The sequence below is a fragment of the Azolla caroliniana genome, unplaced genomic scaffold (genome assembly GCF_043228905.1).
Source record: "Azolla caroliniana isolate FFs.n. ecotype wild unplaced genomic scaffold, voAzoCaro1.0.p SCAF_2, whole genome shotgun sequence".
NCBI lineage: Eukaryota > Viridiplantae > Streptophyta > Polypodiopsida > Salviniales > Salviniaceae > Azolla > Azolla caroliniana.
The window spans coordinates 24,477,501-24,498,627 of NW_028230437.1; the positions used below are offsets into that span (position 1 = coordinate 24,477,501).

At 37.8% G+C, this 21,127-nt stretch overlaps 1 protein-coding gene across 1 annotated transcript; it reads left to right on the top strand.

The window, feature by feature from the left end:
- The first annotated feature begins 4,341 nt into the window (after positions 1 to 4,341).
- Positions 4,342 to 6,992, top strand: LOC147867734 (protein SHOU4-like). Its single transcript, XM_087315531.1, has 4 exons — positions 4,342 to 5,538; positions 5,638 to 5,793; positions 5,984 to 6,198; positions 6,583 to 6,992. The coding sequence occupies exons 1-4, from the start codon at positions 4,570 to 4,572 to the stop codon at positions 6,773 to 6,775; spliced, it is 1,533 nt and encodes a 510-aa protein (XP_087171657.1). The 5' UTR covers positions 4,342 to 4,569; the 3' UTR covers positions 6,776 to 6,992.
- Positions 6,993 to 21,127: the final 14,135 nt, after the last annotated feature.

Below are 21,127 nucleotides of genomic sequence, written 5' to 3' on the forward strand. Positions count from 1 at the left end.
GGGGCAAGGTGATACCCATTGGGCCTCATAGGAGTGCTTGTTTTCAAGTAAAATATTATATTCAATTAGAATTCATGGATTACATGATATTCTACATAACATAGAATAATGTACTTGTAGGTTAATGAATGAAATTCCTTTGGTGGGGTGGTTCATAAATCCTAATACAAAGACATCACACACAACTATTCAGCTACCATAGGATTAAGGTGGTATTTGGTGGGTTGGGTGGTAGAACAAGATAATAATTGACCATGTTGTTTTGAGCTAAAGCATACTTTCCAGCAAATCCCTCATGATATGTTGTCATAAAGCATGAAGAATCATACACTTAAGCATCCTTGTCCTCATGAAATAGTTAATCGGTATACATCAATTCATTCATGGCAAACAACTAATCATAATGATTTGAATTTCCTTAAATATGTACACTAAACCATTTTGATGATTTAACAAAATCTTCGATGTCCTTGGAATTTGAAGTATTTTTCTCCCACCTAGAATCACTAATTGAAATATGTAGCAAAGCACATGACACGATGCAAGAATTAACGCAAATCACTTAGAAGGGACGGAAATCCACAAGGTAACTTGTATGTGCAACTTTGTAAAGCTCAAATGCATGCCTTCAAAACTAGTTTCAATGCATTTTTTGTCTAATTTATTGTTATATACAGAATATTGATTCGACTGCACTTCCCATTCCTATCATAATCCAGATTCCAAACTCCCTTTATGTACTCCACTTCACACACTTAGCACGCTTGACACAATCTTCTTGTCCACCACCTACCTTCATTTCATTGTTTCCTTTCACATGAATTTTAAAGTAGGCTACCAAACATGTACTTTTCCATCAAAAGACATGAGGCACTTCAAAGGGCCTACAAGTGCATAGTTTTGTTGAAGTGTGCTTCTTTTTGGTGAAGTTGTCCATTTTGGAGCATGCCATGTTTTGTTGAGAGATACAAGGTGCCAAAAAGAACTTGGAGTTTGGAGTATGATATGATCTTCTTTTCAACAAAAAGGAATTATATGGGGCATTTCCTTGTTGGACAATACATAAAATGTTGAAAATGGATTTGTCTTGGAGTCTGTCGTGTTTGGTGCGAGATATGTTCACAAGGCTCAGAAGATTTGGTGCTCTTTCTTAAATTCACAAGATGAAAGATGCATACAAGCCTCCGATGTGTTGCTATTAGGGGACTATGGGTCGAGTCACAAGTGGGCTTCTCATCGATGAAGTTGAAACTATTCACCCAAGAAGATACAAGTCCCATATAGAAGGTCAAATGTGGAATTAAGGAGATTTCTCCGCAAACTACGAGTTGTAAAGGGAAGAGAGAAATATTTGGTAAGTATGAGAAAGAAAGAGGGAAATACGCAGTGAGATAGAGTCTCCCATGGTGGTTGGAAGGGTTAAGTTCCAAGTGGGCTTCTTTTTTGAGAAAGCCGATTATCTAAGACAAGACACGAGACATTGCAAATGTGGAGTCGAGGAGGCCCCTCCCTAAATGTGCTGCTAAGGTTGGGGAGGGGGGAGGGGAGTATGTATGTTTGTCTTCCCTCTCTCTCTCTCATGTGTTGGAAGCTGAAGTAGAAGAACACTAAATGACTTTCTCTCTATGTGTTGAAGATGGAAGATGGAAGTTGGAACCCTTTTCTTACTTTAGGCTACTTCTCTCTCTCTCTCTCTCTCTCTCTCTCTCTTGTGGGTGGTGGAATATTAAATGCATTTTTCTTATTTAGACACACTCTCTCTACATATGTCCTTTTCTTCCCTTAGTTCTTATGCCTCTCTCTCTCTCTCTCTCTCTCTCTCTCTCTCTCTCTCTCTCTCTCTATGTGTCGAAGATGGACCACTAAATTGCCATCCTCTCTTTCTCTATACATACATATGTATGGGAGCACTAAATGCCATTTTATGGTAAAGAATGTGTGTTCATCCTCCTCCTCTCTCTCTCTCTCTCTCGGGGTGTCTTGAGGGGAATCGATATGTAATCTTGAGTGTGGACAGAAGGAACGAAGCTCACGGGGGCTTCGTCCCCGATTTGAGAGGACGAAAACATGGTATACGGAAACTCAATAAGAATGAAAAAGGTCAACATTTCAGGCGTGTTTCATTCTTTAGGGAAGACGTTCCACATGAATGCAAGGGAACTTTTGGGATGGAAAGCCATCCACATCTCTCTCTCTCTTTCACACACATACGCACACACAACTCTTTCCAAATGTCTTAGAATATCTCTATCCCCATCTCCACATGTATTTAAAAAGAGAGCGGCATGTTCTCTATTTGTCTCATATGTTTTGAAGATTAGTTTATTCTCTCGTGCTAATGTGTTGAAGAGTAGCTTGTTCTATAATGTGTTGAAGAGTAGCTTGTTCTCTCTCACAGGTGTTGAAGAGTAGTTTCTTATCTTTGTCTCTAGAGCGTCGACAAACAACTGCTTTTTTTCCCCATGTGTAAAGTTGATTGCCCATGAGGCTACATTCAAATTTCATTGTATCAATTATGTTAGTAGATGCCATTAGTGTGAAATGTAAGTGTTTAAGGCTAAGAGTTAGAGTGTGTAAGGTTATTCCCTTCATCGAATGCAAATGTAGGGGTTACAATGCACGGATGACCTTGTAATCTTCGATTGAATGTAAGGATAGGTGTCAAAACACATGAACTTCTCTAGTCTTTGACTAACTAGCTAACCTTATTGAGTGAGCAAAGAATGAGGGTTAAAATCTCACTATATGCACGACTACATCACTGGACACCGAAACCGAATGTGAGGGGGGGGGGGGGGGGGGGGTCGTACTCCAAGCAAGACGTTCCAAACTCATGACACATATAGAGAACCTTGTCAATGCGAGGGAACAGAAGGGTTCCAAAAGGGAACGTGATGTGAGAGATGGGATTCAGTCGGGACAAAACTATGGAGCGCGGCATGGCGGAAGAATGATGATCAATCAGGGGCTCTAGAGAAACAATGCACAAACCGTCTCTCGTCTTGTAAGCGCCGGACTCTCATCTGGTGACCGGCCCGGCAGCCCTCAATGCCCTTCTCTCTCTCTCTCTCTCTCTCTTTGTGCATGTCTCTATGTCTCTCTTCTTTCTCTTTGTCTCTCTCTATGTCTCTCTTCTAGAGTGTGTTTTGAAAAGTTTGCTTTTGGACCTTTTGGTTCTCCTCATCGCTCTTTTTCTTTCTTTCTTTCTTTCTTTCTTCTTCTTCTGATACACTATCTATCTCTCTATATATTTGTGTGTTGTAGCTACACTTGTTTCTCACAGTTTTTTTTTTTTCTGTTGTAACTCTCCTTTCCTCCTCCTTCCTTCCTTCCTTCCTTCCTTCTTCTTCTTCTTCTTCTTCAATTTCTTCTTCATCAATTTCTTCTTCTTCTTCATAATCCCCCTTCTTAACGGAACTCAAGAAAATGTTTGAACTCTCTCTCTGTTCCTCTCTCTCTCTCTCTGTTTGTCTGTCTATGGCATATGCCCTTAACTCTCTCTCTGTCTCTCTCTAATCTAGACTCTCCGTCTCTCTCTAGATATATATATATATATATATATATATCCAAGAAAATGTTTGATCTTAGTGTGTGAGTTCTCTCTCTCTGTCTCTCTCTGTCTCTCAGACAAGAAAATCCCCCCCTCTTTTTTTCCTGCACGCTTCAGAGACGCCATAGCCAAGAAGATATCATCATCGCATCGCATCTCATACATATATATGTATACATTATTCCTCTCTTACGTCTTTTCTTACTCCCGTCTCTATGCTTCCCCCCTTAAATTGATCCCATGAGAGAAGAGAGCCCCTCCTTTTCTGTGCCCACAATTCTAACTGCATATATATAACTCAGTTTAGTTAAAGATTATCCCTCGCCCACCTCTCTCTCTCTCTCTCATCTCAGAAAGATATATGCATATACATCTTTTGGTCTCTGTCTATCCGTGTTTCTCTCTTTGTCTCTTGTTAATTCTGCTCTCTCCCCAAGCTCTGTGTATTCACGGTTGCTATTAGGTTCGAGTCTTCTCTTTGCTCTTAGTTCCGCTTTTACTGGCTTGCATTGTCTCAGAAAACCCTAGAAGACAAAGCTTCCACAGAGCAAATCAATCAATCATCAGAAGAAAGTGTTATCCTCCTCAATATGAAGGAGAAGAAGCTACAATGTTGGGGGTTAAAGAAGCAACTACAGTATTCAGCTATCTCTGGCTATAACACTAGAAAAGAATAAGCTATCAACGTATCTAGATTTTCGACTGAGCTATCAGAGTTCATCAATCAAGCAGAGAGGAAAGCTACAGTGTCGAGGTAACCCTGCTTAAAAATCGAAAATCAAATGCTGAGTTAGCTCTGGTTTTTAAAACCAAGAAGAAGAAGAAGAAGGGCAATCCTGTCAATGGCTTAACTCTGGTTTAAAAAGGAAGGATATGGAGGATGCTTACAATAATACCATTTGAAAACTCTGATTAAAAGCAACAAGTGGAAAGCTCCGCGTGATTACAAGAAGCAAGTGGAAACAAAATAGTTACTTCTCTTGTTATCTCTATCTCTATCTCTTGGCTTGAACTAATCCATGGGCACTAACACGACAAGGATTCCTTCACATCAGTTAAGCAATGGCTTGTATGTCTCTGGATTCCCAGAACAATACAAAGAAAGGCAACCTTCCTTCACAACCACAGCCATGCCCTATACAGGTGGAGATATAAAGAAATCGGGAGAGCTAGGAAAAATGTTCGATATAGCTGTGATTGAACCTCCACCTAAGTCAAGGAAATCCACTCCCCAAAACTATCATCAAAAGAGAGAACAATATGGTACCCATTCCGGGCCCCTTTCATCTAATGGCTTACCCCGCCCATCCACGGCACAGAATCGATCGGGACCCTTGGCCCCCCACCACAATCGATCTGGACCTTTGGTCATGTCTACTCACCATGATCATTCCTCTGGTTTGACGACGTCGACCCACAATCGATCTGGACCGTTGACATCGGCCCAGAGTCGATCCGGGCCGTTGGCATCATCGACCCATCACGAGCATCAGTCTGGGAATCGGTCGGGATCGAATAGCCAAAGAAATTCGGGCCCTTTATCTCGACAAAACTCTGGAAGCTTAATTCCAGCCACTGGTCTTATCGTTTCGGGTCCCACCATAACATCCGATCCTCTTTCTTCGTCGGTAAAGAAGACAAATTTCTCAGGTCCGTTAGATGCATCTGGAATGCCAATCAAGGCTTCTCATAATGCTCTCAATAATATTAGCCATCAAGGTAAAGCCATCAAGACAACCCTTCCTATGGTCATCTTGTGGGTGGTTGTGCCCTTATTCATCATGGGGTTTATAGCCGGAGGCTTTATCCTTGTGACTGTGCACAATGCCATCTTGTTAGTAGTGATTGGAGGGCTTTTCTTGTGTGTAATGCTTCTTTTGGCATGGAATCTATTGTGGCCGAGTAACTCCGATGCCAAGATCCTCGATGCTTATGAAGATGCTGATTTACGCGATGCCAAAGATGGTGATTATGTTAAAGTCACTGGGGTAAAGGCTACAATATATCATCAATGTTTACTGATAAGAAAATTTATTGTGTTGGAACATAATGGCATATTGTTTTTGGGCATTTCTTCATGTGGATAGGTTGTCACTTGTGGAAGCTTGCCACTTGAATCATCATATCAAAGGATGAATAGGTGTATATACACATCTACAGGGCTTTATGAATACAGAGCATTTCATTCGAAACCAGCCCGACCTGGACACCAACGATTTACTTGGGCATTGAGGTATTTGGAGGTATGCATTAATGGCATTCTTTATACATTCTTAAGTTTGTGTATGTTTTTATCAAATGTAGATGGGTGTGATAGATAACCCTTGATATAGCAACACCATAGCCATCTAGTACTCAAACCTCCTCACAATGTATTTGTATGTATACACATGCCCATAATGCATATGTTTGTTTTCCTGCTTTTTTTTGAAGAGACACGTTGTAGACTTCTACATCTCGGATTTTCAATCAGGGCTAAGGGCTCTCGTTAAAGCTGGGTATGGTGCGCCTGTTATGCCTTTTGTTCATGAATCTTTGGTGGTTGAGGTGTGTGCTGGGAATAAAGAGCCACTACCCCACGATTTTGTGCGTTGGATGGGCCACAAAAACCTCTCATGTGATGATAGGTTGATGCATCTAAAGGAGGGGTAAGCAGAGTCGATCGAAATGTATATGTGCATGTGTATGTATGCACATACACATACACATACACATACACATACACATACACATACACATACACATACACATACACATACACATACACATACACATACACATACACATACACATACACATACACATACACATACACATACACATACACATACACATACACATACACATACACATACACATAGACATAGACATAGACATAGACATAGACATATACATATACATATACATATACATATACATATACTCCCTAAACCCTACGGGTAAATGTAGTTGACTATCACATCATATTTTCACTTGGTAGGCCACATGTTTTGTCGACTTATTAACCGGAATTTCCTTCCTTGCCATGTCAGGTATATCAAAGAGGGAAGCACAGTGACTGTGTTTGGAGTGGTGCAAAGGCATGAAAATGTGTTAATGATCGTTCCACCACGGACCTCGATATCTACTGGGTGCCTATGGAGCAAGCTAGGGTTTCCAAAAACTGTGGATGGGCTGATCATATCATGTGAACAAGAGTTCAAGAATGATGGAATACCTCTTTAGTGCACATCCTATCATGTCATGGTATAGACATATACACAGTGTTCTCTTTGTATCAGGACCCAAAGCTTGGACTAGTGTTATGACATGACCCTGGAACTCCTCGAGAAACAAAGTTTGTACCAACATCACTAACCCACTTAAAACCTCACCGCACCTCACTAACAAAGTTGTAGTGTTTTCTTAAAAAGCATATAATCAAAAACAAATTTCATGTTTCTTTTCCAGCGCAATTTTGCGATTTTGTGTTCTTAAGCTATCATGAAGTGAATCTTAGTTTTTATCTTTGTCTTGATACAAAAATTTTGGGATGTGGAAGGATTTGGGTTTGCTTGCAACATATCGAATATAAGTATTTGAATGTAAAAGGTTGTGATGTCTGAGAAAAGAGTGAATGAGCGTTCACATATTTGAAATTTTATTCGAACATAAGAAGGAATGTCAGTTTGAGTAAAGGAGTGTGTTTTATCATGAAGTACACAGAAGAGCTCTAATATCGAAAGTTGGATTGCATATAAAATTCTAGTAAAACCTTCTAGTCTTCTTTTGTGTGTTCATATGTGGAATGTATTGAGATTTTGACGGTAAAGGATTTATGTACAAAAGGAACTGAAGTATAATCATGGGTAGTGGGGTTTATATTGAAAACCCAAAACCCTAGAAAGACTTAATACCCATACTCCCATAGAAGAGAAACTCGAACAAAGTGCATAGATACCCACCTTGAACCTTAAACATATTAAACAAACCTAAAAGCTTGCAAGGCGGGTCTTTTAGAGCTAAGGTGATAAAAGATCAGCACCATTTATCATGTTTCCATGTCAAAGAATTATTTGGAAAGAGGAGAGAATATGATGAATCACTAGTATGTATCATGTTTCCGTGTCAAAGTATTAGTAAGAAAGAGGGGAGAGAGTATGAAGAATCGACAAATCATAGAGGTTTTGACTAATGTTTTGTCAAGGTCTCACTACTTATCACTCTTATTGACACCAATCCAAATGCCCCTACTACTTAAAGGAGTATAAAATATTCTACCTTTTAGTATTAAATAAGATGGTTTTTTCTTTGTGTAAATGATTTACGGGGCTCAAATCTATAAAAAAATGAGGAAAATACAGGGCTCTCTTTGCACAATAGCTTGTACTTGGAAAGGCATTTATACCACACACACAAATGCATGTTGCAACTGCAAGAGAGAATTTTGTTTTTTGATATGCATATTGGCCAATGACAATAAGAGAAAACACAGGAAAATAGAGTTTCCATGGTTATCACTAAGAAAAGTACCTCAGCCACTTAAGCTTTGATAGTTGAAACTTGAATTACATTACATACAGTATTTATTGAAAGCATTGCTTATGTAAAAAGGTCACCCTACACACTATACCACACTAAAAGACCCTAATCCCAAAAGCTCTAAAACCTAAAACTCTTGGATATGTCAAAAAAAACATGCTCCAAACAAGAATGTGAGGCATGAATGCCAAAATTGCAAGTGAGGTATATGTTGTAGAGATTGGTGGGTATAGCAACATTAATTGTTATAATCTATAGAAGATGGTGTCATAAGAGAAGCTTTTAGAGAGCATGATGTGTTATTGGTTAGCACCTTGGGGCCATGGCAAGTTTCATTTTTGGATCCCGTAATCGCTTCACCATGAGTATTTTTCCCTTATCGATGACACCTTTCACGTTAAAGTTGGCCTTGCATTGCTAAGCGAGGCGCCATAATAGGTAGAACATGACATGGCAAGCAAAAGAGAAAGGAAAGTTGATTGAAATGTTTGTATGAGACATTATATGTATTTAATTAATATGTATTCTCTTCATCCACATGTCCCTTGTAGATTGATTTCCTCGATCAATGTGCCTCTAGAACTAGAAGCAAGATTCTCATTTCTTTTTCTAGCTCCATATTGATGTTTTTGCGTAAGTCTTGACCTTATACCAAAAATAAAATATCGTTCTAAAGACATGACTCACCATAGTATAAATGTTATAGCTTCCTTATAACTTCACCATACTACACCATCATAATCTAAAGATATGTAAACATGATGCTATGGTAGAAAAGCTTTTTGTTTGCAGTAATAAGGTTACGGAACCAGGTGCCCAATCATGTGTTTGATGTTGTTCTCGTTATAAATGTCTTGCTTTATAAATTTGACATTGATGTTTTTTCGACAACCCAAACAAGATAAAACCATTGCCCTAATAAACGTCATAAACTCGTTTCATTGTTTATCACAAGGGTTTGTTTAATGTACAAGAACAATTTCAAAATATAGCATGAAGATATATATTGGGACAATGAAGATGCATAATTTGATATGGATTATTGCAAAAAAAATTGTAAGTTGAATTGACATAATGCATGCTCTATGATCAAATTTGGTTTAAAAGAAGATGAGCTAAAATAACGCACCAAATGCTATGGTATGATGCAATGCTCGGTATATGACAAATTTTGGCTAATGGGAGGAGTTTGACAAGTAGTAGTTACAAGACTATGGGTCTTATCACTTGAGACCTCTAGATATACGAAGACGTGGGAACTAGAGATTTTATTGACGACGACGATAATGTTGACATCATGAATTCTACAACATCCTTAAAGCAATCAAAACATATAGGATAAGTATAGGCCTCCTAACCCTAACCCATTCTCATAGCAAAAAGAAAGCTCAAGCAAAAGGGAGATGACATAAGTACAAGCCTAATATTGAAAGTATATCTCATATGTAGAGACCATGATGGCCACAACATACTACACTCATAAACATTGAGAAAAACAAAATGAAAGTTTAAACAAAAGGAGGATGTTCATGTAATGTATTCAAAATATATGCCATGTACAAGGATAAAGATCATGCCATCAACAATAACACCTTAGCAATCCAAAGAATATATCTATTTAAAACTTTTTTTATTATAAACACCAATAAATCAGGATGAATACAATGCTTCATGATTGGATCCCATAATGACTAAATGAACAATAGCACCTCAAGCCGTCTATAGAATATGTTTTATTTGGAACTCTTTGCTTGTTTACAAATACCAATCAATCAAGATGACTACAAGGCTTCATGATTGGATATCATAATGATTAAATGAAGATGGTGAGAATCATTTTTAGGCATTGTTCCCTCTTGTAACTTGTTTGCTTGGTGCTCACGACCCAAAGGGAGCCAAAAGCCCCCTTATAAAGCAACTATTGGAACCACTTAACACCCTTATTTTATCCTTACCGGTGCAACATCAAAAGTTTCCATCGATTGAACTTGAATTTGGAAAGATCTTTCGAATCCACAAACCATTAATGGGATAACTATGAGAGAGATTGCAAAGTTTGCACAATTGATCTCCCTCTCAAACATGACATGCAAGTGTGCCAACATATTTCCCTTTCCACCTAGGCCACATTAGCCTACCCATTCACAAGAGAACTAGCCATTTGGGAGTTCTTAGTACTTTCATTTGTAGTTTAGTTGCCAAGCTTTGGCATTGTGGAGCATTTATTTAGGGACAAAGTTATGTAAACCTAAGAATATCAAGTAATGATTTGATGTAAATATCGAGAAGTTATATAATATGCACACGTTGAGGCCAAATTGCTTGAATCTTGAAGCCAAAAGCTTCTTAAGACTATGCATCTCTAATCAATAGTGTGTGTAGAGATATAATCAGTAGGCACGTTTAAAGTCTCTTGTGTGATGTATCATGCTTTCACATTGTGCTAAAGCAATGCATCATTAACTTGTTGATGGATGCCATGCCGTTTCTTTTCCAAGGGGATAGTATTATATTTTGAAAACTTTTCAAATATTACTTTTCGTATAATTACCGGAAACTCAAAACCACTTTTGAAATTTTGCGAGACGTGGCAAAATTCAACATTTGAAGCGTGACAAGAAAGCCTTGTGAACACAACCACCTCTCTCTCTCACACACACATTTAACCTTGGAAGCATGAAAACCTAAATCTCTTGTGTAGAGTGAGTAAATCATTCTCTTCTTTGAGTTCGACTTATAAGACTTGCTATTGAACCCTGTACGGGTGTGAAAACAACCTCCTTCCTAGCACACCACTCTCACTCCTAAAAAAATGTCGTATTAATATCTCTCTCTAGTAAAATAGTAAAGACTCTTGAAAACAAACACACACATACATTTGGATGTCCTCGCATAAGGAATTCAATGCATGTCCTTCAATTATATACTAGATAACATAAACTATAACTCTCTATGGATGATTGTCTGGTTGGTATCAATAATAAATAGATATATATTAAAATACAATCATAAGTCACATTGAAATTTGAGGTATTACATTGGGACCATAGAACACCATAATTCTACTACTTACATGAATCTAATCCGAGAGCAATATTAATAATGTTGTTAAGTAAAAAAAATATTATGAGTTATGGAATTATGTCACAAGTCGCGAGAAAGTAGGGATCGGCAATGGCTCGACTCAAGCCTAAACCGTTTGGCTTAGCCGGCTTGAAAACGGCTTTGCGGCTCGGCTCGGTTTAGGCTTGAACTTGGCTTAACGGTTTGAGCTCGGCTCGGCTTGGCTTGAGCCTCACCAAACCGGCTCAAGCCGGCTAAACCGTTTAAGCTGTTTATAAACTTTAGAGAGGGGGAGAGAGACAACAAACAAGGGGAAAGAGAGAGAGAGAGAGAGTGAGGAGGGAGAACTACATAGACGAGGAGAGAGAGGTGAGGAAATAGAGATATGAAGTATATAATAGAGAGGTGAGGAAATTGGGTTTCGAACCCAAGACACGGTGCTTGTAGTGTTATCAACTTACCACTAGGGTAAGCTAATTACGATAAAAAAAGAGAGAGAGAGAGAGAGACTACATAGAGGGTAGAGAGAGAGAGACAGAGAGACTACAGAGAGAGAGAGAGAGAGAGAGAGAGAGAGAGAGAGAGAGTCGAGACCACAAACGTGAGAGAGAGTGGGAGGGAGAGCTTGTACAATGTATAGTATATAGTATATAGTATATAGTGGATCATCTGAGAGAGAGAGAGAGAGAGGGAGGTTTCTAAACCGGTTTACAAGCCGTTTACCAAACCGCTTTAGGCTAAACCGGTTTGTGAACCGGCTCGGCTCGGCTAAGGTTTGAGATCCTATAAACGGTTTAGGCTTAGCCGGTTTGGCTTGGATCAGGCCAAACCGGCTAAGCCTAAACCGAACCGTTGCCGATCCCTACGAGAAAGCATACCAAAAATCTTGATGGTCCAGACTCCAAAATATAAGTTCAAATGTACCAACCTACCAAACATCCAAGGAATGTATGACTTCATCCTAAGGAGACTAAGTTCAAAATGAAAGACTAGATCTTACAATCCTAAGTAAATCAATAACTAAAGATAAACCAACCACTACAACTCTTTTTCATAGACCTTGTCGATTATCGAGATACAACAATGCAAACCATAACAAAGAACATCATGCCACAACAAATAATTTGATTGATCTTCTTCTCCCCAGAAACAACCAAGAAGCATAATCAATCAACGTATGAAAAGCTTCATCATGCTTGACATTTGGGAGAGCTTTGTGCTCAATAAACAAGCATGTAGCCAAGACTCCACAAAAAGTTCATCCATGGGAAGGCAAGATGCTTAATAAACCCCCTTCAATTAGGCTCGAAACATGGAGATGATTAGTAGGCATTCAAACATCTCTCGTGGATGTTAATGATATCTAATAGACATTAATGTAAAAGAGATAAATATAATTTATCTATCATGTAAGGGATTCAAATCTAATTGTATATGTTGGTAGCATTTTCTCTATAAACGTAGCATATAAAACAACATGAAAAAAAAAACTCTTAGCCCCAACATAGTGAGGAATTTATGACAAGGTAGACCCTCTAGATTGTTGTAAAATTAGTTGACATAAACGCACCTCCTCCAAGGACGAGGTGCTCATACAGCTTAAATTTGAAATTTGCCAAATTCAATTTCCGTTAAGCCTACATACATGTCATGATGTTTTATGAACACCATCAAATAAGGACCCATTTCTCATATTCCAATTATACCACAAACCCTAATACCTAAGGTAGTCAAACATCTTCGAATGAAGAATTGTTGCGGTACCCTTTGATTTAAAAATTTATTTTATCTGATGATAGGGGTGTTTTGCTTGGAAGTAGAGCGCAGTTACATTGGGCTGAATTGGATAATGGTATAGTTGCCACGGTAGTCTCTTGGGGAAATTATGTTTGCCATCTTCATAATTTTCACCTTGATGCTTCCATGTGTAGGGGTTTTAGATCTATATTTGATGCAATTCAATTATCTTTTGGAATTTTCTCTTTAATTGGTCACCTTTTGTGCATGTTTGGTTTGGATACTTTACTCCATGGTGTTATTATAGGAGTAAAAGGAACAACGTCTCAAGGAGATTGTTATTATTATGAAGTATTTGAGGAAGGAAGATTTTGGCAAGCTGGTGATGAAACTTCGATTTGGCAAACAACATTGCAACATCCAGTGAGAGTGGTTGGTAAATCAAGTAAAACTTGGATGTTAGATCCTTCTTCTCTTGATAGTATGCTATTTTGCCAACTATGGGCATATAAAAAAACGTCGTCATTGGATCTGCATTGGGATCCATCAAATTATCTTTGGAAACATCCACATTATTCGCCTCAAACTAAATTTTTTCAATATTCTATGAAGTTCGGACGGAGTTGATCTTAAGTAAGAAATTGTATATGCCATTCGTTATGAAAGTATGGTTAGCAAATGGGGCCTCTTTAATGGGTGCATCTAAATAATTGGAAGTGGTTATGGAGTATGCAAATTCCCAAGAAGATTGTACTTTTTCGTTGGTTATTGATGCATTATGTATTACCGGTTCCCGCCTGGTTACGACAAATACATTGCAAGCCGTGTGGATTTGGTTGTCACGGTTGTATGATGAAACCAATTAAGCATGTGTTGTGGTCTTGTCGTAAAATTACGCAAGTATGGAAGAGAGTTTTAAGGCTCTTGATATTGATACATGCTAATTGTGTGATCACTTGGGGTGTTGTTAGGTTGGGCATTCTAGAGGGACAACTATTGTTGTCTGAAAACGAGGATATAGTGGAAGCCTTTCACATAATTCCTCCCCATGTACAAATGGTTCAGCCTTTTTTGCTTGACAAGTTGCAAATTAGGGATGATATTATTTGGAAAACAATTTCATCTATTCTCATGTGGATGCATCTAAATAATTGGAAGTGGTTATGGAGTATGCAGATTCCGAAGAAGATCATATTTTTTCATTTGTTATTGATGCATTATGTATTACCAGTTCCGGCCTGGTTATGGCAAATACATTGCAAGCCGTGTGGATTTGGTTGTCACGGTTGTATGACGAAACCAATTAAGCATGTGTTGTGGTCTTGTCGTAAAATTACGCAAGTATGGAAGAGAGTTTTAAGGCTCTTGGTATTGATACATGCTAATTGTGTGATCACTTGGGGTGTTGTTAGGTTGGGCATTCTAGAGGGACAACTATTGTTGTATGAAAACGAGGATATAGTGGAAGCCTTTCACATAATTCCTCCTCATGTACAAATGGTTCAACCTTTTTTGTTTGACAAGTTGCAAATTAGGGATGATATTATTTGGAAAACAATTTCATCTATTCTCATGTGGGTGATTTGGACAACGCGATGTACATAAGTGTTTGACAATGTCACTCACGATGCTTCTGTTATAATTGCTGAAATCTGGTTGTTGCTTATTCATACATTACGTGGTCAATACGAAAGTTTTATAGGCAATGTAGATGTTATTTTCAGGAAACAAATGCATTTTAAAAGGTTATTGGATTCAATACTCATTTTTAGGGAAGACGGAGATCATAATATGGATGTATATTGTTCCTATCATTTTGTGAAACAATGTCTACTAACTTTGAGAGGACAAGGTCTGGTCAACGATATCTTCTTTAGTAGTTTGGGTATTGTGGAAGGCTAGATGTAAATGTGTATTTCACAAAGTAAAATAGAATGCGGTTGAGTTAGTCATGGAGATATGGTTAATGCTCTTACATACTCTAAGAGGTCAATATGAAGCAATAACCAATGAGCCTAAGGTTGTGATTAACAATCGGCAACGGTTCGGTTCGGTTTGAGAGGGCCCAAACCGTTTAAATTTTTTGAAACCTGAACCAAACCGAGAAACAGTTAAACCAAACCGTTAAACATTTTTCAAACCGTAAAAACCGCGGTTTCGGTTTTCAACATAGGTCAAATTTTTAATTTTTAAAATTTATAATATTTCATTATTTAGAATTTTTCCAATTTTTAAGATGTTCCTAAAATGTGAGAATAAGGTGTAAAAATGAAAAGATTGTTAAAGAACAATTTTTTAAAAAATTTATAATTGTTTTATAATTTTTTTAAAAAAATTTAAAAAGAAAAAAGAAAAAAAAGAAACCGTTAAACCATTTAAACCGCGGTTTTTTATTGTTGAAACCAAACCGGAACCGAACCAAACCGTTTAGAAAAACCTAAACCTGAACCGAACCGTTGAAACCGTTAAACCGCGGTTTCGCGGTTCGGTTCGGTTCAAACCTAACCGTTGCCAATTGTTAGTTGTGATTCGTAAACAACAACAATTTCGAGAAATTTGGAAAAAGGCAGAGGTCTTCACCTCTTTTGGAGAGAGAATAAAGTGGAGATATGCTCCACCAAGTTGGCTTTTTCTAGACCCCGTCTTGAAACGACCATACATGAGGGCTTTTGATACTTGACATGTTGGTTGATGTGGGGATGATGGTTATAATTTATTGTATGAATTCGTTGTAGCCTTTAAGCATCTTTCCATTTACCAAGATGAATCTTCATTTATTTTTTTAAAACTTTGTTTATGGATTCTATTGCTACAAATGATGGTGGTATAGGCTACATTGCATGTTCATGAGGAGTAGATTACAATAATCATGGAGATATGGTATACAAATATGTGTGGTTATTGTATATACACATAAAATCGGCCATGATGTGAGTACAAGGGGATCGGTTGGTATATTCGTTTATCCAATACAACTTTTGTCTTTCTTATGATTTTATAAAACCAAGGTGTAACTTTTTGTATAATAATAATAATAACGGTAGTCAAACATTGCCTAATGAAGCGGGGAAATATAGCTTTGGTCACACATCATGTGAGGTCTCATGTAAGTGAAACCTTCACCACCAATCAATAGACTTATGATAGACGTTATTTGTGTACACCACAATAGCATTAATTTATTAATCCAAGCTTTCCATGGACCCTTTGAACCCTTGGGGAGGAGAGTAAACCCCATAGTAAGAGAATTTTTTAAAACCTTTGACATTGTGCCACATGTTTGGCTTATGCCCTTGCAATCCCTATAGATATTCATTGGGATATCTATGTATTATATGAATCCATGTCAAGAAAAATAAAGTCTCTTAATTTGGTTTGTCTGAGGTTGTGACTAAGGCAATTGGAGTAAAACAAGGATGCCAACTATCACCCACTCTCTTTAGTCTCGACTCTCTATATCGATGAGGTATCACATTACATAGAGAGGTTCGAGGTTCATGAGCATGCCTAAGGGGTACATCCATACAAATAAATACTATACGTTGATGATATTGTGTTGGTTTCCAACTCTCCGAATAGGCTAAAAAGACATTTAAACACCTTAAAAGTATTTTATATAGACAAAAGTTTGTCGAAAAACGAGGAGAAAACTACAATGTGGTGTTTAACACCGCTCAAGCATGAGTAACAACCTCATAACCAAACTTCTTCTTGAAAGGGGAAAGGGGCACACATTATAAAGTCACCAACAACAACAAAATACATGAAGCTCAAGAAGACACTAGGAAAAGGGGGATAGAATAAATATCACTAGAAAGCTTGTAGCAAAATGGCACCCTAGTGTCAAAGAAGCCCAACTTCATTGTAAGAAGCTATAAAAGTGTTCTTCGTCCTTCTTTGCTCTCTCCTTTTCTTTATTGTAATAGAGCTCTTACTCTCTCCTCTTAATCTTTCATTAGACCTAAATAGTTTAGTAGTTAAGCCTAAATTACTCTAACTCTTGCATGTGTTGCATAGCTTGTAGATTGTGCTCCATTTGTTCCTTATATGATATCATTTGTTTCATCAGATGTTGGTAGTAGCTTTTGTATTACAATAGAGGTGAGATGAAATGTCTCCTTCTGTTTTCTATATGTACATTTCTCAAGTAATATACTAAGGTGTCTTTCTTGAAAAAAAAAACTCTTGCATGTGTACCAAACTCTCTTTGATAATAAGAAGTGGTGTACTATTTATCTCTTTCTCTTCTTTAGTGTGCATTGTCTATTCTTTACTTCTATTAAGTGAGGGATTAACATGAGGGAGAGCAAGTGCAAGCACTACAACCTAAGGTTATCAAGGCTAGAAGCTTGAGGGTGACCGACAACCACTCTTGCTTGGTTCACCACCAATAGGGTAAATGCTAGCCCGGATCCTTGGCCCAACAATATCAACAGAAGGGAAAACTCCATCAATTCATAGACATGCTCGGTGCGCACAACCTCGAAGTAACATTCATAGGGCCTAGGTTCTCCTTACAAGAGGTTGCTTGTGCTTGACTTTCTTGTGATATGCAACCCTTGGTGCTCGTGAAAGATAGTGTGCACATTTGTAGTTTCAAAGGCCATGAACTAAAGTATAGCCAGTTGATACACTTTGTCACCAATTCTTTGATATGAAGTAGAAAATTGAGGAAGGAGTCTTAATGAGGCAAATTACTAGAAAATTTTATAGAGACTGTTCGTCTGGATGATTACATGCATGATGAGGAATGCATTTTTGCCCCAAGATATAATCTGAGTAGAGATGGAAACAACCCCTATAATCATCAAGGCATTATTCCTAAAGTTCATTGAATGTCATTCGGTGTATGGAATGTTAGCTTCGGTCAAAGTGGCAGATTAGACTCCTACATCCATAACTTATTACCTAGTGATTGAATTCGTGTTCCAAAAATTGATGTAAATTTGTACCCCATTCTAAGATTCTTGACCTAAAAATTGCATAAGGATCCTTGTTCTATCACAAGTTACACCCACAATAGGATTAACAAAAATAATTTTATATGGATATTCAAAATAACATATTACATTTATAGTTTAAAACTTGAATCAAATACAATGAGATGGAACCTCGACTCTGTTACATGGAGTGGCTTATTTGGCAACAAGTAGGTAAAATAGAAGATTAATTCAATAAAAAGACATTTCTCAAGGAGATCCTCGAGTTATGGTTTAGTAGACCTATGAACACGACTTTGTCATCTTTTATCAACGCCAGTCTTTAACACCCTTTTGATTTGCAACCATAAGCTCAAGTAATGTCTTGGCCATAGATTGACATATACGTGATATTCTTATTTGAGAATAAGAAATGGCCAAAGAATATTGTGGTGTGCATGTGTTCCTTTGTGCCACCCTTTTAGCACACCCTTTTTAGGACCTAAGCCGACCCACCTTTTTAGCTAAGCCAACCCAAATGGGTACCTTTGTATCAACTATAAATTGAGTTAGAAGTAAGACGCTAACTAGGCATGTGCATTTCACATATTGGTGGAAATGTGGGGTACCAGTTCCCCACATCCAAGCATCCACCTCTTCCCCCTCACCTTAGGTTGCCACTAACTTCTTGTCCCATGAGTATCTCTAATACCCCTCCTACACGATAGCCCTCCTGTCCCCCACCTCAGCCAAGTTCAAGTGGCCCTCAGTCCATAGCCCGTCCAACTATCAGGGTGGACAGTTCCACAGGGATGTCCTCAACGTCATTGCAGCTCAACTCGGTGTCCAACAAAGGTTTACATTGTCGTGAAGATTTTCAGCAATGGTGTGAAAATCACATAAAACGTACAAAATCAAGTGTCAATCATATAAAACAATAATAGTGAATATATTAATTCTAAGTAAGTTTAATATCTTAGTATAAAAGACGAAGATCTTGAAGAGGTGCACTTTACTACATAAGAAACGAACATCTAAGTGTCAACTTATGTGGGTAAGAAGTTGCGAAAGAAAAAGAGAAATTTATGAGATATCGCACATAGACAGGATGAATAAGGCTCTCACCATATATAATGTAGAGCAAAAGTTATTATCTTTGTGTCTATGTGTAGAGAATAGAGAGTTCAAGGTAACTTGAACTAAGAGTGGAGGTGGCCTTGCCACTCGTAAAGGTTTTGGCCAACCAAAACGGGAACTGGACGATAACCGATGATCAGCATGCGTCTACGGCAACGGAGCCGGTGACCCGACAAAATCAGAATCTGACAAAGCCGACGAGGCGACAACTAGATAAATAAATATATACATATACATATACATATACAAGGAAGACAAGTAAGGATTCAAACCCTGCACCTCCAAGTTAAGAGTCAATTGGCTTACCACTAACCCAAGATATTTAGCTGAATATATATATACATATACAAGGAAGACAAGTAAGGATTCAAACCCTACACCTCCAAGTTATGAGTCAATTGGCTTACCACTAAGCCAAGATATTTAGTTAAATTATATTTCTATCATTGTACGTTTACATATAAATTCTCATACATGAGAGCTAAAATGAGTGACATGGTTATCATGCACCACATGTAATACATGAGCGCCAAATGGCAAACATACATTTTATGCATGTCTTGAACCCTAAAATACATGAGGGCATCTATAAAAGAGGGAATGAAAAAAGATCAATGGGGGATTTTCTTGGGAGAAAAGAAAGCTTTGTACTTTAAATCAAAATTAATATTAAGAAGAAAATTCGTTATCCTTTTGATGATATACCTTGTTCTTGAAATCTAAAGTCAAGAGTTCTTAATCTCTCTCTCAATCTAAAATTAAGCGTTCTATCTTATCTCAATCTCTCTCTCTTTCAATCTATCTTAATTCCTTTCCCGCTAAAGCTTGTGCAAACTTCGAGTCCTTCCGGTCCAGAACCCCGGCGATTCCGCCTCGCGATCCGCGCCTAGTGACAGATCTTCACGACAACATCCCATACCATCATCAGACAAATGGCCTCACCGAACGCCTCAATAAGACCCTCAAGAAGGGGATTGTCGCTTACATTGATCCATGTCACAAAACCTGGGATCAAATCTTGCCTTTCATCACCCACACCTACAATACATTTGTATAAGCGTTGACGTGGATCAATCCTTTTTTATCACTCTATTGTCATAACCCTCGCCTCCCACCAGAATCATCCATTGATGTCCATTCGAAACCTGCCACCATGGATAATGCCACTTGGGAGCCCTATCTCCAACAAATGTTCCTGCTCCTTCGACAAGCCATTGGTCCTGTTCCTACTCCTCGGTCTCTTGTTTCTCTCAGGGGGGAAATGTGGTGTGCATGTGTTCCTTTGTGCCACCCTTTTAGCACACCCTTTTTAGCTAAACCAACCCAAATGGGTACCTTTGTATCAACTATATAAATTGACTACGAAGTAAGAAGCTAACTAGGCCGGTTTTGATCTCTTATGTGCATTTCACAATATTATAAAACCTTTCGTTTTGCAAAATAAATTTACATAATAAAAATTAATTAATTCACTAAAAAAAGATCACTCATTAATAGAAATATGAAAGGTATTCAAAATCACACCAACATATGAAAAGTTGTGATTAAAGAGTTTATGAACCATTATATTCTAATTCTTACTTCTAAGTAACACTTCTAAATTTAAGAGTATATGCACTATCATCTTCATCACCCATATCTTCAAGCTCAACAAAAATATCCACATGAACTTCATCATTGATTCATTTCAAATCAATAGCTTGGTTTTGCATTCTCAAAAGCCTCTCATCATCTTCTTCTTTGTTGATCATATGCATTCATCATTGTTCGTTTACGCGCTAGGTATGTTTTAAAAAATAAAACAAATACTTTTACATCTATTCATATGCATTCATGGGGGAGGCCCTACGAATGTGAATATGTCAATCTATGGTAATTTTTAAAAAATAAAATGAATACTTTACATCTATTTGTATGCATTTGTGGGGGGGCCTACGAATGTGAATATGTCAATCTATGGTCTAGACAATGCTTCTGCCTTGTACCCAAAATCACCCTCCACAATTAGCTTCTTTCTCCATTGATTTAATAAGCATTAGGGCCCAACCCATAAAACAATTGTAAATGTTGGCATGGAAGAAACAATTATTATTGGTCACTACTTGAATAGGATAACTTAAATTTTGGTTATGATGTTGCAAAAGGTTTACCTTTATTCTTACATATTCGCATTAAGAAGTAAAATTTTATCTCCCTTTTC